This window comes from Aphidius gifuensis, linkage group LG4 (genome assembly GCF_014905175.1).
Source record: "Aphidius gifuensis isolate YNYX2018 linkage group LG4, ASM1490517v1, whole genome shotgun sequence".
In the NCBI taxonomy this organism is placed as follows: Eukaryota; Metazoa; Arthropoda; class Insecta; order Hymenoptera; family Braconidae; genus Aphidius; species Aphidius gifuensis.
In genome coordinates, this window is record NC_057791.1 from 16,861,991 (window position 1) to 16,880,079 (window position 18,089).

At 25.5% G+C, this 18,089-nt stretch overlaps 6 protein-coding genes across 6 annotated transcripts; all 6 read left to right on the top strand.

Moving 5' to 3' along the window:
* The first annotated feature begins 1,692 nt into the window (after nucleotides 1-1,692).
* Nucleotides 1,693-3,190, top strand: LOC122855324. Its single transcript, XM_044156612.1, is given in 4 exon segments — nucleotides 1,693-1,843; nucleotides 1,921-2,051; nucleotides 2,148-2,391; nucleotides 2,484-3,190. Coding segments are annotated over 4 exon segments (999 nt in total). The 5' UTR covers nucleotides 1,693-1,729; the 3' UTR covers nucleotides 2,994-3,190.
* Nucleotides 3,191-3,368: 178 nt separating this feature from the next.
* Nucleotides 3,369-4,843, top strand: LOC122855325 (apolipoprotein D-like). The gene is made up of 4 exons (XM_044156614.1): nucleotides 3,369-4,081; nucleotides 4,162-4,292; nucleotides 4,370-4,549; nucleotides 4,647-4,843. The coding sequence occupies exons 1-4, from the start codon at nucleotides 3,971-3,973 to the stop codon at nucleotides 4,789-4,791; spliced, it is 567 nt and encodes a 188-aa protein (XP_044012549.1). The 5' UTR covers nucleotides 3,369-3,970; the 3' UTR covers nucleotides 4,792-4,843.
* Nucleotides 4,844-4,958: 115 nt separating this feature from the next.
* LOC122855328 lies at nucleotides 4,959-5,836 on the top strand. Its single transcript, XM_044156617.1, has 3 exons — nucleotides 4,959-5,214; nucleotides 5,270-5,400; nucleotides 5,473-5,836. Exons 1-3 carry the CDS (start codon nucleotides 5,104-5,106, stop codon nucleotides 5,651-5,653), a joined length of 423 nt encoding a protein of 140 aa, XP_044012552.1. The 5' UTR covers nucleotides 4,959-5,103; the 3' UTR covers nucleotides 5,654-5,836.
* A 214-nt stretch (nucleotides 5,837-6,050) lies between these two features.
* On the top strand, nucleotides 6,051-6,845 carry LOC122853989 (apolipoprotein D-like). Its single transcript, XM_044154399.1, has 4 exons — nucleotides 6,051-6,209; nucleotides 6,274-6,404; nucleotides 6,469-6,639; nucleotides 6,713-6,845. The coding sequence occupies exons 1-4, from the start codon at nucleotides 6,102-6,104 to the stop codon at nucleotides 6,843-6,845; spliced, it is 543 nt and encodes a 180-aa protein (XP_044010334.1). The 5' UTR covers nucleotides 6,051-6,101.
* A 749-nt stretch (nucleotides 6,846-7,594) lies between these two features.
* Nucleotides 7,595-8,638, top strand: LOC122855326 (apolipoprotein D-like). The gene is made up of 4 exons (XM_044156615.1): nucleotides 7,595-7,769; nucleotides 7,855-7,988; nucleotides 8,093-8,272; nucleotides 8,347-8,638. Exons 1-4 carry the CDS (start codon nucleotides 7,659-7,661, stop codon nucleotides 8,489-8,491), a joined length of 570 nt encoding a protein of 189 aa, XP_044012550.1. The 5' UTR covers nucleotides 7,595-7,658; the 3' UTR covers nucleotides 8,492-8,638.
* A 243-nt stretch (nucleotides 8,639-8,881) lies between these two features.
* LOC122855327 (apolipoprotein D-like) lies at nucleotides 8,882-10,535 on the top strand. Its single transcript, XM_044156616.1, has 4 exons — nucleotides 8,882-9,675; nucleotides 9,737-9,867; nucleotides 9,954-10,130; nucleotides 10,209-10,535. The coding sequence occupies exons 1-4, from the start codon at nucleotides 9,568-9,570 to the stop codon at nucleotides 10,354-10,356; spliced, it is 564 nt and encodes a 187-aa protein (XP_044012551.1). The 5' UTR covers nucleotides 8,882-9,567; the 3' UTR covers nucleotides 10,357-10,535.
* The last annotated feature ends 7,554 nt before the right edge of the window (nucleotides 10,536-18,089 follow it).

Here is an 18,089-nt window from a genome sequence, read left to right on the forward strand (position 1 = left end):
GATTATTCTTAGTGTTCATAGATTTTTAATAAATAAATTAATTGAAAAAAAAAAAAAAAACAAATCAGACGCAAGCAAAGAAGGAATTGATTGGAATACTGATTTTCATCGTTTCGAAATACCTCACTATACATAATCCTGTTTATCTAATATCCCGTTTTTATTTTTTCTATCAAATAAAAGACATTTTAGAAATGAAAAAAAAAAATTTCAACATTATTAGGATAATAATTATTTTTATATTAATTTTTTAAGTTTGATATATTTGGATGAATAAAAGTGCATTTAAATATTTGAAAAAAAATATATAAATTAACGATTAAATAAAAGTAATAAACATAAAAAAAGATCCGTTATCATGAGCTTAGCTTCAACATATGCAAACAAAGTCAAAAGGTAAACCCTACTTTTCTATGCTAGCAACGATTATTTAAATAAATAATTGATGTACCTAGTAAATTTAAAAGTAACTTGCAATTTCCTGTGCAACAACTATTAACCACCTGTCCAGTTTTATGCTCTTTCTCTCTTATTTTTTTTTTTATTTCTAACCACTCGTCTGGTTTTATAAATCTGTTTCTATTTATGGAACAACACTTGAACACCCTACGAATTTAAAACTACAATTGAATTTATATATGCGTTGAAATGGGCCACGCCTATGTGCATTTAAAAATAAATAGAAACAAAAAAAAAAAAATATATATTACGTTCCAGGAGCTGTCAACTTGGATCAATTGATGTCAGGAAACGATGCAAAATAATGTGTTTACTTCGAATAAATTTATAATAAACGACTTTGAGGCAAGAGTTATCTTGACTTGGTCCATAATTTTACCCACACTCATAAACACAAACCTGATATTCAACGTTACAAATGAGAGAGGGCTTTGACCATCATGTGGTTTGTCCGCAAAAGTTCAATACACCCTCCAAGATGACCAGTAATATTTTTAAATTTCTTAATATTATTATTTTTAATGCTTCTTAATATTCAATTCTCCTTTTATTTTTTATTTTATCAATTTTATTTTCGATGATATTAAAAAAATAATATTATGAAATTTTTAGTCAGTGTGATCGTTGTAAAGATACATCCAAAGCTTATGGAGTTTGAAATGAAAAAAAAATAAAATAATAAATATACAAAGATAAAAACATAGGTCCCGTTAAATTTGAATAAATTAAACTGAAAAAAAAATAACCATAAGGTTTGATATTAATTATTATAAACAAAAATATAGATAGACAAAAATTATATGACATTGTTGAATGAAAGTCGGAACATGCTGTTGTTCAATAATGTGGATAATGAAAAAGATATAAAAAAAATCCTTTGTATTAATTTTTTTGAATTAAAGGAAGTTGAAGATAAAACAACAAGTGATGCTGCAAGTAAGCAGACACGCAACAAGTCAGTATGTCTCGAGCATCATCATGAATGTTCATATTTTTTTTGATGGCAATTGATTGTCGAGTGGACCGGTACCGTAAATATAAGTACATAGGTATACATACTAAGCTGACAAGGATCAAATGTCTCGATGGGATTTCTTAGTGAGTCTGATGCCAAAGGCAAAGAAAAAATAAAATAAATATAAGTTTGCAGGAGAGGTAAGTGAGGAAATAAAAAAAAAAAAAGAAGAAGTGTCCGGTCAACGCTCCTCACCTTCTACCAGTTGTATAAAAGCCCAAGCAATCGACTAACCATACGCCATAACGTTAAGAAATGTTGAAGACAGTCTTTCTCATTGTATCAGCCCTAGCAATTGCTGGGGCACAAGTGCCTAGTTTAGGATGGTGTCCTGAATACGTACCAATGGCTAATTTTGACATGTCACGGGTAAGACTATATTGTCAATAATATTAATTTTTTATTTTACAAATAAATAATTAATTTTTAAAATATTTTTTTTATAGTTTTTGGGAGTATGGTACGAAGCTGAAAGATACTTTCAATTATCTGAAGTTGTGTCACGTTGTGTAATGGCTAATTATACAGAAGGACCTGATGGTAAATTACGTGTTAGTAATGAAGTTACAAACAGATTGTAAGTACTATTATTTAAATAAAATAATTAAGTAATAAAAATTTTAAATTATATAGTGTTAATAATAAATTATGTTTTTTTTGTAAATTATTCTAGTACTGGAATAAAGAGAATTCTTGAGGGTGAAATTAAAAAAGCTGCATCAAGATCAGAAGAGGGTAAACTTAATGTTAAATACACAACATTCCCATTAACACCAGAAACAAATTATGCTGTTCTTGAGACTGATTATAAAAATTATGCTGTTTTATGGAGTTGTCAGGGAATTGGACCAATTCATGCACAAAATGCATGGTTAATGACAAGATCACGTCGTCCAGCAGGCGAAGTTATGCAAATGGTATAATAAATTTAAAAAAAAACAATATACTTTTATTGATAAATCAATCAATTAAAATAAATTATAAAATGTTATTTTTTTTTTTTTCATAGGCTTATGGAGTACTTGATAAATACAAAATATCAAAAATATCAAGAGACATAATATAGATACCTGAATAACAATTACCAATTGAAGAAGCACATGTAACAAATAATTTAAGATCAGCAATTATTCCAGATGCTGCTGATGTTATTATTCAAACAAGAAAAACAGAAATTGCTGATCAACAAGAAGTTGTTAAACCAATTGAAAAGGTACAAGAAACAATTAAATCAGAGATAAAAAGTGAGGAGCTTGTCAAGACAGTACCAATTGAAAAACAAACAATTGAAATTGTCAAAATAGAAGAACAAGAAAAACCAATTGTTCCTGCTGCTGCTGCTGCTCCTGTTGTTACTGTACCAGAAGCAATTTTAAAAGCTGCTGATACTGACAAAGAAAAAAAAATAATTTCAGACTTTATTCCAAATACACCAATCATTCCACCAACACCATTTCCAGCTACGTTGATAGATGATCTTAATGACTTAGAAAAACAGTTAAATGCCACAAAATCGTAATAACATTTTTACAACTCATATCATAGTAATTAATCATTAAACATAAATACAATGATCATTTATTTTTTTTAAATTTTATTTTCTGATCATGCTTCATGGTGATTATTCATTTTTCATAATAATTTTAAGATCAGTCTTTATTAATTTCAGCATAATAATATTTCACATAATACTTAATTTTAGACTGAGCAAAGAAATATATTTAAGAAACTTAAAAATAAAAAATAAAAAAAAAAAAATGAATAAAAACCAATTGTTAATGTACAAAAAAAGAAAAAGAAAAAAAATCACACAAAAAAAGATGTGAATAAATTGTTACAAAAAAAAATACTGTTTTAATTTATTTAATTATACTATTTTTTTTTCTAATTGATGATTATTAAAAGTAGAATTATTTCTATGAAAAATATTTTAAATAAGAAAGTTGAATAAAATTAGCAAAGATGTTGAGGATAAAAAAAATGAAAATGATGATGAGCCAGGTTCGAGTAGGAAAGAAAGTCGTTAATGAATTGTCACTAAAAAAAAATCCCCATGAAATTTTTTTTTTAATTGATTGGTAAAATAAAAGAGTAATCAGTGATTGGCAGGAAATAATTAACTATTTTTCAATTGGTTAAAAAAAAAAACAAAGAAATAAAAAGTAAAAAAAAATAAAATTTTTGCAGACGCAGTTGTAGTTTCTTGAACCTCAACTTTCGATACCGTTATTGACCCACAAACAGACAAAAGTTGTTGGTCGTGTATATGAGAAAATTTCAATGCCAGTCAACGATACGTGGTACATAAGACAAGTTCAAGGGTCTGTTTTCTCACAGCTTGTGTTAATCTATGGGTTTATTGAGTCTTTTTAAATAATATTAAATTTCTAAAATTATTAAAACTAAATCAATCATTAAGATTTGCATTAAACGTGTCACCAAATTTAAACTGTCTTTATACAATTTCAATAAATAGAGTGATTTTAATTTTTAATAATGTTGTGGTTAGCATTAATTATTTGTTTAATAAACACAAGTTTAGCATTACTACCAACATTTGGTGCATGTCCAGATGTGGAAACAATTGATCGATTAAACATGACCAGGGTTTGTATATTGAAAATTAATTTTAAATCATAAATAACAATTATTTAAAAAAAATATTTGTTTTTTTTTTTTCGTTCTAGTTTATGGGAAAGTGGTTCGAAGCTGAAAGATACTTTTCACTCGTTGACATTGGAGCTAAATGTGGAACTTTTAATTATAGCAGTGGTGATAATGGCTCATTAAAACTTGTTAATTCACAAATATCAACAATGTAAAATTATTTAATAAATAATTAAATTAATAAAGCTTTTATTTCTCAATCAAATGATATTTATATTTAATTTATAGTACTGGAATTGAATCAACAGTTGAAGGTATAGCAAGACCATTGACACGTGCTGATGATCCAAAGCTATTAATGTCATATCCATCACTGCCAATTCAATATCCATTACCATATTGGATATTGGGAACTGATTATGATACGTTTGCTGTTTGTTGGAGCTGCACAAACATGGGTGTATTTAGGTAAATAAAAAATTTAATACCATCAACTTGTATTAATAATTTTATGCTAGACTTAATGCTAATCATTTTTCTTTTTGATTTTTTTTTTGTTTTTTAGCCTCAAAAGTGCCTGGATATTAACAAGAGAACAAAAACCACCAATACCAGTTTTGGAAAAAGCTTATCATATACTTGATAAAAATACTATTAGCAGGGCATATTTTTCACGTACTGATCAAAAAAATTGTCCATCAGTAAATTAATTATCTTAAAATTAAAAAACAAAAAATATTTATATCTTCATATTTAATTATAAAACGTCTGTGTTATATTTATTAATTTGATGTAATAATTATATTCATATACTGTTATTTATTTATTCAAATAAAAATTATTTATGCAAGTGTCAAGTTAGTAGCCTCGTCTGTCAATCAACATCATAGTTATCTTTAAATGAAAAAAATAAAAAATGAATTTATTAGATATAATTTAATAATAATCTATGAGAGACAAAGTATAAAAATGAATGAAAAAAATGAAAATGTTATCGTTCTTTTTTTAAGTAAAATATTATTATGTTGTTTATTATTTATTTGTTGATTATTATTAAATTGTCTGAAGGACAAATTGCAGAAGATGGAAATTGTTCTGTTGTTGAATCGAATAAAAAAATTGACATATCCAAGGTAAATTTATTATTTCATATAATTATAAATATTAATTAAATTTTTTTTTTTAAAGTTTACTGGAGAATGGTATGAAGTTGCAAATATTCCAAATGAATATGAACAATTTGTCAAGTGTACAACTTTTAATTTAACATTAAATTCAAATAAAACAATTGACATAGTTGTCACATCACTTGGTTCAATGTGAGTTAATTTATAGATAAATATAAAAAATAGAAAATTATTGCTATTGAATAATTTATGTTACATTGTCAGAGGTGGAAATGTTTTTCAATGGCAAGGCCTTGGTACTAGAAGTGATGAAAATTCAATGTCGTATTTTATTGAATTTCCTGAATTGGCAATTAAAGGAAAAACAATATTAACTATTATTGATACGGATTATGTCAACTATGGAATTTTATTTATGTGTCAGAATGTTGGGGAATTGAGGTAATATTGATTTTTTTTTTTTTTATAATTATCTTATTAATGTAAATCAAATTTTTTCCAGATTTGAGTATGCTTCGATCTTGTCGAGAAAGAGAAAATTTAATCGAAATATATTTAAACATGCACGAAATACATTTAAACACAACTTATTAGTGGCTGAAAATTTAGTTCGTGTTGATCAACATAATTGTCCGTCATCAATTGAATATAATAATGATAAATAATTTATTTAAATAAATTCTAATTGTTCAATAGAATTATTTTACTTTACAGTAATTTTGGTTCAATAAATTTTAATGAGTATTCACTTATAATCTTTCTTTTTTTCATATTTAAATATTGATAATAATTGGAATACATAAATGTCATTATCATATTAATAAATTTAAAAAAAAAATCTATATAAAACGTGAAACTTAATGTGAAAATATATTTCCAACTTGAATCTCATCATGGAGAAAATTTTGCTTTTCATATTTTTAATTAATTCAATAAATTTACAGGGTACTTTAGGTTATTGTCTATCAAATCCTGGAGCTGATAATTTGAATTTAAAAAAGGTAAATCAAATATTAATTAATAAATTGAAATGATCATCGTTTTTTCTTTTTTTTATGCAAATAGATTTCAGGAATTTGGTATGAAATTCAACGTACGCCAAGTTTGTTGCAACTAAATGAAGAATGCACGTATTATAATTTAATTATTGCCAACAATAATTCAATAATAATTGAAGGACATTCTCGAGACGAAATGTAAGAATTAATAAATTTATAAACAAGTATTTATGATTATTATATTGGAAATAAAAAATTACAGATCAGGAGCTAAAAAAAGTTGGAATGGAATAGCAATAAAAAATAAAAATACCGGATTATATCATTTTGAAGGAAAATATTCACATTCTAACAGTGAACAATGTGGAATTCTTGAAACAGACTATGATAATTATTTAATTATTTACAGCTGTGTATCCGTGTCTCGTTCAAAGTAAATTATCAATTGCTTATTTATAATTCAATGATAAATAATGATAATTAAATTTATAATTGATTTTTTTCAGTTACATTTTATTAGCCTGGTTACTCGGAAGATCACCTCAATTAAGTCAAAATCATAAAGACCATTATATTGACGTTTTAAAATCAATACAATGGCCAATTGAGACTATCAACATTAATCAAATTAATTGTTAAATAAATATTAATTTAAAAAATTATATCATTAATGGCAATGGAATAAATAAATTACCATTTTTCTTTTCGTTTGTAATATGAAAATATAATTCGAATAAATAATAAATGCTAATTAATTATTGTAATTGTTAAAAATCATTTTATATCTATAAAAATATTTTTTAATTTAATATTCATTAATTTTTTTTTTAAAGCTTTTTTCTAGCATTAAATTAAATGATTTTTTTTTTATGATAAACTATTATTTAATAATGAAAAAAAAATTAATAATAATATGAGTAATTTCATGAATTTTTTATGTTAATTATCAATGATATATCTAATCTCCAAAAAAAAATATCATTTAATATAATTTTTTTATCATAATCCAGTTTAAACAAAACGTAGTATTTTTTATTAATATAATTGCTTGAAATAAACTAAGTAATTATAATGATACGCTTTATGTAGCTAAGGAAAAATAGAAAAAAATGACAAGCATAAATAGTGTATTGTCGTGGCATTTGTATGTATACATGAACTCAGTGAGTGATAATCTATATCTCATTTAGAATCACCTTGAATATTGTCACAAAAAAAAAATTTATAAAACACCAACAAGGAAGATAGTATAAAAATAAATTAATAAATAGAACTGACTGTTGAAATTATTGTTTAGTTGTCGTGTTTTTTCATAAACAGAAACATTACTCATTGTTGTCTATTTTTTTTTATCTAGAGTTTTTATCGAGTACTGTGTTATTATTTGTGACGAATAAAAATATACGGCTTACGTAAATTTATAATACCACAAGCGAAATAAAAAAGTAAAAAATGTGGCAGGTATTATTTATGTTTTGTATTATTGGAGGAGTTTTTGGACAATCACCAGGTCTAGGTGCTTGTCCAGATGTTAAGACTGTGTCATCAATTGATCTAAGCAGGGTGAGACACATTTAAAAATATAAATTTCATTTTTAAATATAAAAACAGAAATGAGCTAACAGAAGTTGTTTTTTTTATTTGCAAGTATGCTGGAAGATGGTACGAAGCTATGAGATTTTTTACTGTTTTTGAATTGACAGGAAAATGTGTTACTGCTGACTATACTTTGATTGATTCAAATGGAACTGTCAATGTTGTTAATTCACAAATATCTACACTGTAAGATTTACCAACGCATTAATTATCATTTTTTATTATGAAAAATAATATTAAAGAATTGTATTGTTGTGAATAAATTTGTATGTATTTTTAAAATTCAATAGAACAAATAAACGATCAAGTATTGAAGGAACAGCAGAAATAGTTGATCTAGCTGAACCAGGTAAATTGAAAGTTACATTTCCATCAGTTCCAATTAAAAATTCTGGATCTTATTGGGTACTTGGTACTGACTATGATTCATATGCAGCAGTATGGAGCTGTACAAGTCTTAAAATAGCCAAGTAAGTTTAGTTACTAATTTATTTTTTCATGAATTGATAATATTGATAATGCTTTTTGTAATTTTTATTTACAGTCTACAATTTGGATGGATATTAACGAGAGAAAAAAATCCACCTGAATCGGTTATTCAAAAAGCAACCAATGTTTTCAAGTTAAACGATTTAAAACCAAGCAAATTTTACAAAACAAATCAATTAGATTGTCCAGATGACAAATGAATATCATAAAATTCATCAAGATAAATAAATTGAATTATAAAAATTTAATATAGTTTCGAAAATCCAACAATTTTAATAATTTTTCTTGTAAAAATATAATTTTTTCTGTTAAATACAATTGATTTTTAGCAACTAATTACCAATGAATTTTTGCATTTTTTACACGGAAAAAAATTTTTAGCTGCAGCAACGAGCTGGATAGCTGTCTCTCCTATCCACGGCTAACTAACCTTTGGATAGTTAGCAGAGGATTGTTATTTTGGCAATCCACATTTGACAGGTTACTATTTGAAAACAGTGCCTAAGTTACATTATTACTAATTGATAGCTGTGGTATCCAAAGCCTGACAAGCTGGTATCGCTGTAGTATTATTTAGGATTGCGTATGCATAACTATAAGTATATAGACATACGAAGTACAAACAATATATTAATGTACATTTACTAATTTTTAAAATTATTATCTAATTAATTTTATACTAAATTTGATGCACCAAATAAACGCCAACTTGAATACAAAATCTTATGCTAAATTTTTAATAACTATATGGATTATTTTAGTCATTGTTAATAATAATTTGGTGGATCTGTCAAAAAAGAGAGGTTATGAACACAACAGCTGTTGACATTGAGATTATGTCGAATCTGACGAGTTGGTTAGCCACGCTAGCTATCCAGTCGGCTGGAATAACTAACCGATTGTCTTTTTAATATATCGGGCTTGATTATTAAATCAACTATCCTTTTTTAACTATCCAAACGCCTCGTGACTGCAGCTAAAAATTTTTTTCCGTGTATTTTATTTAATTATTGTGATAATAATGATAAAGAAAAATTATAATTTTTTCGTTATTTAGCTTTTTAAATATTCTATCTATCAATCGAAAAAATTATTGACAAGTCGTTGAGAATAAATTAAACTAATCTTATCACCACAATGAATATTCTTCTAAAAATCAGTCATAAATTTAAAAAAAAAAAGAGTATATAAGTACTAGAACTTATTACTCTCAATTAGTATCAACAGGTTTGTTAATTAACAAAAAATTAAAAATTGAAACTATCAAAAAATCATCATGCTTCAAATTATTTTTATATCGACATTGATTGTCAGTGCTTTTGCACAGTTAACAATTTTAGAAATGCCAAATTATACACCAATGGCCAACTTTGATCTTTCCAAGGTGATAACTTTGATTTATCAAAATAATATAAGTTTAAAAATAATATTAAATTTATTTACAGTTTGTTGGAAGATGGTACGAGTTTGCAAGAATTTCAAATATGTATGAACCGTTTCATTCATGTTCAGTAGTTGATTATAGATTGCTAAGCAATGGGACATGGGACATACAGATAAATTCTCTAAGTCATCTGTAAGTTTTTGCTAATATTAAAATATTAATATTATTTTTTACATAATGAATTAAATGAATAAACAATCTTGATAATTTTCCTCAAGTACTGGTGATGTGGTACACTGGAGTGGACAAGGAGATCCAATTAATCAACAAAGCTCACAACTCAATATTCGTTTTCCTCAATTTGCAATGCAAATGAAAACAACATGGTCTCTTCTTGACACTGATTATGAAAATTTCAGTGTGGTATTGGTGATTCAAAATAACAACGACGCTTCGTAAATATAAATTTGATTTAATATTTATTTATATAGCCACAAGCAATTTGATTATTAAATTTTTTTTTGATATCACAGATATTTGGAGTATGTGTGGATCATGTCAAAAAAACCGACACTTGATGAAAAATATTTCACTCGTGCAATTGATGTTTTGAATGCAAATTATATTGTTACCGATCAATTGGAATATATTAAGCAGGACAATTGTCCCGGAAGATTTTAAATGATAAATATAAAAAAAGGAGGATTAATTCAACTAAAGGACTGGCTCTAAATATTTCTTGAAAAATAATTTAATATTATATTGTTGAAAATTTGGGATAACTTTCTTGTTAAATGGTATAATTTTTCTTAGCAATAAACTTCAATAAAAAAATATATTACGATTATTTTGATTATTTATTATTATTTTATTATTCAATGATATATAAATTTTTTTGTAAATTGGCTCAAACTCAAATATTTACAAGAGCAGTGTTATTTATTTATTGTTTAAAAATATAATAATTTATAATTTATAGTTGCACTTTTAAAATTAAATTTGCAAATTTAAAATTAATTTTTTATTTTATTTTTTTTTATTTATTTAATGAAATTGACACTGTGGTCATTTAAGATTGCTACCGGTAGAGTGTGGTCAGTAGATTGGAAAGAGTTTCGAAATGATTTGAAGAAAATTTTACGTAATTTATCAACAGCTCTTGAAGAAAATAACACGACGCAAGTTTATCATTTTCTACATTCTCTGCAGAATGTAACGTACCGGTGCCGGAACGAAAAGAAAAAGAAGAAAATTCAATAGCAGCGTTAAAAACTAAATACAAAATTATCTCTATTGAATTTTTTAATTTAAAATTTCATTAATAACTTTCAAATTAAAAAACAATTTATAATTATTTAAATTCAAACTCATAATTTTATTGTAAAAAATTTTAGAAAAAAAAAGCCTATTCAAAATTTATACATTATTCTAATAATTCTAATTTAATTAACATTTATCTGTCAATCAAAAAAATCAATGACAAGTCATTAAGAATAAATTAAACTAATAAATAAATTAGGAAAAAAGTTATCTAACGATCCAGTTGATAATCCGTTGTTGAGGTTTTATACGACATAATTTTGCATCTGTTTAATATTTAAGCCACAAATTATCTCGTAAATAAAATATATTTTTATATATATTATTACCACAACCGATAAGAAAATTTAATTAGACAGGTAAAATTATTATACAAGATTAAATCTACAACACACATATTAATTATGATTGAGTTATCTATTTTTTAGTTTATGCTGTCACACGTTAGTATATAATTTTTGTCTATCTATTATCTTTAAACTGTTAATCATCAAAGAATAATGTCACAACTTGCCGGGGAAAATATCATGTTTAGTGTCTAATTTAACATTTGTTTGTGGGTTATAAATAAGTAAAGTTTCAAGGGGTAGTTTTACTCGAAGGGTGACAAGTCCCCTGGTACGTCGTATTCATGGTAGAATAAACTACTTCACATAAAAAATTTAAAAACAATAAATAAATTTTCAAATATTATCGTCATCAATATAAGTTATCTCAATAATTTTTTTGAATTTTTAAAAATATTAAAAATACATTTTTATCATTCAAATAGACATTATAAATTTAAATTTTTTACACGTATATTTATAAATTTATTTATTTTTCATTTTGATATATTAGTATCTTGTTACCTTTTCATTTCACGTTTAAAAACATATTTATATATTTAAGTCTCACGCTTATTATACATGAATAATTCATGTCTCATGGGACAAAAATATTTTAAGTATGTCAAAAGTAAATACTAACGACAATACATGTTAAATTGAACAAATAAATAAATTCTAGTATTTATTATTATTTATATTGTAAGGCCACGTGCGCGAAGTAATGCATTATTTTATTTTTTTCTTTTTAGACACGTGTTATTTCAGTGTAAACAGACACTCAGTTGGTCTATTCAATTGCAAACGCTGCGGGATATAATAACCATTGAATTCATTGAATCTATGAAAAATTAATAATCAACAATTCTCACCCCAAAACAAATGATACGGGTTTATTATTTTACACGAGTATAATTTTTTATTTTGTAAATAAACCCCCAGAAAATATTAATAATAAATAATTTTATTTATTATTAAATTTATTCGATGTCGATCAAAAGATGAAAAAAAAGAATTTGAATTTGTCAAAAGAGTGGCGCGCTTTTTTATCAAAGATGACGGCTTGGCAATGAAGATGGTTGACATCTATCGGTGTAATTGCTCAACAAAAACTTGTAGTTTTTTTTTTTTTTTTTTTTTTGAGGAAATAATAATAATAGTAATATAAAAAATTTTAGACAAGGTTTTATGACATAAATTGATATAAATATCGAGTCTTATTGCCGGATAATGATAGCTATTTATTAATTTTATAAAAAACAAATAAGTTTATTGATAAAAAACAACGAAACATTAAAAATCGACGCCGACAAAAAAAATGTCATTGTCGCGGCTTCTTCAATAATAAATCTGTCTGATTTTTCATACGCATCGATATAAAAAAAATTAATTAAAAATATAAATAATAAAGCGGTGTAAAAAAAATTGATAATATTGAGTAATAATTTGAGTAAAAAAAAAATGAGTAAAAATGAATTTGCAACGCAATAATTAGACGGCCATTTTAGGAGCAAAAAAATGTCACGGATTAATGATAAAATTGAAAAATTAAAAATTTATTTTTGAATAGATAAAATATAATTATTAAAAATAAAAAGAGCACTCACCAGAAAAGCAACAGGATTTAGAGTTACGAGTTGTTTAGATCTACACAAACACTGGGAAATAAAACTTAATAAATACTCAAAAAAAACACAACACAATTTACAAAACACATCCTTTGTCTTTCAGTTCACACACACATACTGATGCCTCACTGATATATATTTACGATATTTACCCCCTTGACCGATTAATGCGACGCAATTCGTCAAGACCAATCAAAAAGTGCCACCGCAAAAAATTTTGCGCATGCTCATTGCTCAATAAAGATGTAAAAAATTGCCACAAATTAACAACATAATAATTACGACAATAACAACATTATAAACAAAGGTAAATAATAAAAAAATTAATTAATTAATTATTACAATTTAGTCAAATTATTAATTATATATTTATTTAAAAAAAAAAGGATTAAATTGTGGATGTCGAATGGAGTCTAAAGCACCTTCATGTGATCCAGTTTTAATGACTCATGAAGCATCAAAAATATTGGCTAAAGTGAAAAAAAATAAATATCAAATAATGCAAAATACTATGATAAATTGGTAGTTTCATAGTTGAATACATTATTTATGAAATATTCAACTTTCAAGTGACAATTACATTACGAATTATGATGCTTGTAAGACAAGTCTCTCCAATCAAAAGTGACGTGATAATTAACCTTCAATAATAAAAAAAATTAACAAAATTTGTTGCAGCAAAATTGGAGATAAGTCATGATAATCATTAACATGAAATTGATGTTTATCAACTATTGGTAAATGTTGTTATCATGATGATATATTTGGGGACATTTAGACAATGAATCATCAGTCAAACCATCGTAAGTACCAACTGATAATCAGCCATAAATTATTTATCAATTATCATGATAAAAATTAATTATTAATTATGTACAGATCATAAAAACTTGGTGTATCCAAATATTTTATCATAAAAAGCTTTGAAAATTGCCATCAACTTGACCAACAAAACTGACAAGCAAAAAAATCTTGTTTTAAATGAAAATAATATCAACAATTTAAAACAGATGGTAAAAAATATGGTGATAATTGAATAATTGATTTAAAATATAAAATGAAATAATTAAAAATAAATAAAATTAAATTTATTTTCTAGATTCTTTGAAAATAGTGTGTAAATAGTTCAAGTGATAAAGTGTTTTAAACTTTTTATGGACATTCCACCTGTCTGCTAATTGAAATCATGAGGATGATGATTATGGATAAGCTGAGTTGAAGCATCTGAATACTTCGTGGCTTGTTAAGATTGTTGTCTGTTCTTTGTTGTTTGCTCTTCGTTGGATGCTAAAAAAGGTTAGTGGTGGCCTTGGTTTATAAATTTGACCCCTCAACGAAATGGGCATCAATGACCTCAGTACTTGAAAGAATTTATGATGATGCTCTTTGAAACATCGTGATAATCCTCAAATATATTTTTTGTTATTTATATTCTTTTGACAACTTGGCTCAGCTTGGTCATCTTTTTTTATTTATTAAATTGCATATTAGAGAAAATGGGATTTGATTGATCAGGGTGTTTACATGGATCAATCTCATCCAGCTTTGTTATATATTAATCGTACACTTGCAGCTTTGAGCGCAGAAAATTATAATCAATATATTTTTTATTATTTGCTTCAGGTACTTTGAAAGTTTTCAATTTCTTTTTGTATTTTATTTAGTGATTATTTAGTTAACTTTTCATAGCAAATAGCAACTTGACTGTGTAAGTCTGTAGCATTCGTTTTGGGGGGTTGAATTATTATTAATCTGGTATTTTTATTTCATTATCTATATTCTTGAAAAATCATTTTACATTTTGCCACAATTATTGTTATTTTAATCAGGGATCCATCAGAATATCAAGGGATAAAAATTAAAATGAAAAATGAATTTTTCTTTCAATTTAAAAAATACGATACATATAAAATTTTTTCGATTGTACATCCTGTTCAATTTTTGGATAATTTTTTTCGAGAACTTTAACCATGTCCCTTGCCAAAATTGAAAAAAATAAAATTTTTAAAAAATAATTTTTTTTTACAAAACGGTTTCACGTTGGAACGGACGTACGATCCTTAATAACAGGGTAAAGATGAAGCTAAACAAACATACACGCCCATGGCATGTCTCGCTGTAGGTATATACGAAAAAAAAAAAAATTAAAATTACAAAAATGCAAAAAAAAAAAAGGGAAAAAATACAGGGAGTAAGAATAAAAATAGAATGTTAAAAAGATGCATTAAGATTTTAACGAGAAAAAATTTTTAAAAAAAGGCAAAATTTCAATGCACTTGCGTATATATCCAAGGTCGATATATCACGAATAAAAATGAAAAAAAAAAAAAGGTTCTACATAATGTAATCCAATGTAAGAGAATAACATATATATATAAAAGTTTTTTTATGTTTACGATGTTATATACCCAGGGGATAGGTGCACGCCTTGAGAGATTGCAATCCGTCAAGATTCATGAATTTTTTTTTATTTATTTACTCTGTTCATGAACTGTAGTTTATACTGGCAAATGTGATTATAGTATATGCTTTCAGGGCATCCATTAAATTTGGATTACAATCGTGCAACTCAAGTTTGTTATTTAATCAAAAAAAAAAATATAATAATAAATACTTAAAAAAATATTTGATTTAATTTCACATATGCAAATATCAAAATTCATTTAAGAAAACAAATAAAAAATAAATCAGCTAAAACAAAAAAAAAAGAATAATAGGATGCGATTAAATATAGTATCGTTTTTAAATGTTAAAATAAAATAATAAAAAAAAAAATTATAAATTTAATTGTTGATGATTTGTGCAACGAATCGAGTCAAGAAGCCGAACGAACGACTTCCCATTATATGTCAGTCAAAACATACGTGACTTTTTATTATTATTATTTTATTTCTCATGGTTGAATACACATGGAAAAAAACATTTTTATATATACGATACCCTGGAGGGTTGTGTTCGAGTAATTCACGTCGTTTAGAAATAAAGAAATCTTGAAATACACAGCAAGTGGTCTTGGATTTTATGAATGTATGTCGTATTGTCAGTAACGTATAAAGTACTTGAATAGAACGGTTACGATTTGAAAAGTCCTTAAAAAAAAAAAATAGACAAGAATGAGAGAGAGTAAAAGCTCAAAACCAATAATCTATATAATAGGGAGTGAGGGGAGAAATTGTGAAAAGCACCAGATTGCAAGTTAACGTGGGAATTTCTTGGTAGTTGGTTTGTACAAAATTGCCTTGTTGTAAAATTAACTAATCATGAAGAGAAAAAATAAATAAAAAAAGATGATGATGAAAATGAAAGAATCAAAAATAAAAAAGCAATTTAATTTGTTAAAAAAAAAAAAATTAAATAAAAAATTTTAAGTAGGGATGAAGTTCATAAAAAGGACAGACGAGAGAATAAAATGAGTGTGGCTCATGTCGAGTTTGATTTCGCTCAGGGTGGTCTAACGTCAACATTCAGCCCTCATGAAAACGTTTCAAACTTAATCACCAAGTGCTTGAGAATGTGTATCAAAATGAGAAAAAAAAAAAATAATACGTAACCCAAAGCTTCAAATTTCAAGGGAGTCATGCAAAAAAACATCTGTTGATATTTTAAAATAAATTTATTTTAAAATAAAATATTATAAAGAATAAAATTAATTAAATATATATCAATGTCTCAAGTGAATTTTAAATATTCAAATAAAAAAATAATTAATTTCTCTTTTAATTACATATAATTTGAAAATTAAAATAACGTGACAAAATTGCATAATGAGGGAAAAAAAAGTTTTTTGTTAAAATAACCAGGGAATATAAAAAATTGATGAGCAAAAAAAAAGAGCATGTATTTTTATTTCTAGTGTGAAATGATAAAAATATTATGACAAAAAAAAAATACGTAACAACAGTATTGTATGCTCAATGAGTGTAAGGAAGTAGCAAAAAATAAAAAAAAAAAGAATGAAAATGAGACTCTCTGAGGAGTTTCAAAGAGTGCAAAAGAGGTAAGAGGATAAGTTTTTTAAGTGAAAAAAATATTTAAATAAAAAAAATAATAAAAGAGGCACATGATGATGAGGCAACAAGGGATTCTGGTTTGTGGGCACAGCCGTTGTTGCCTGCAGCCCACAATTATGATAATAGCCCCCTGAGTATCTGAGTCTTGTTAGCCCAACGCGTACATATCCAAGTCTCAATTTTTTATGTATATATTTTTTTTATTTCCACTCTCTTCCTCGTCATTTCATATGTACTTATTCTCAAATTTCTTTATCCTTACTCAAATAGAAAAATAAAAAAACCTTTTTTTTTATATGAAAAATATAATTTTTATACATTTTTCTTCTTCACACATAAGAAAAAAAAAAAAAAATAACAATATTTCTTATATTTGACACTTCTCTTGTGCCTTACAACACCTCTTTAAAAAACTTTTAAATTTTTTTTTCGCATTTTTTCTTATATTTCCATTTCTGTGTTTCTTCGTGCACAACCTTTTATACCCTTGGGGGTTAAAAAATGTATATTTGCACGAGATATGACGAGGAAAAGAGTCTTGAGTTATATGTATCAAAAAAAATAAAAAAAATAAATATATCATTTAGGGTCAGGTGAGTTCAAACACCGTAAAATGCCAAGTGTCGAGGCATGCTGAGGGCAAAAATTTTCCGCGTGAATGATTTTTCCAACGAATAAAACTAAAAAAAAAAATTATTTAAAACTATTTTTTTTTGATTTTCTATATACTTTTGTGTTGTCTTGAACAAATTCTCATCTTAAAGTACACTTCAGTGATTTATAAAACTGGTAATTGAATAAAGTTTTTGGCAGACTTTTATATATACATCATCTTCTTTATTCAACAATTTTTTTTCATCTGGATTAAAGTCTTATAAACAAACGAATAGAAAATGAATCTCTCTCTCAAAGGATTTCATTGACTCTTATTTTTCTTATAAAACTTTTGTATTATTTTTTAATCTTTATTCAATTTAAATTTAATATTATTTTATATATGTTTTTCATCAAATTCGATTTACTTATACGATGCGTAAGACGAAACTAAATAAATAAAAAAAAAATAAATAAATTTTATTATGGTCTGGCGGTTCTTTTGAACGGGTGGAAAAAGATAAAGGGTGGCCATG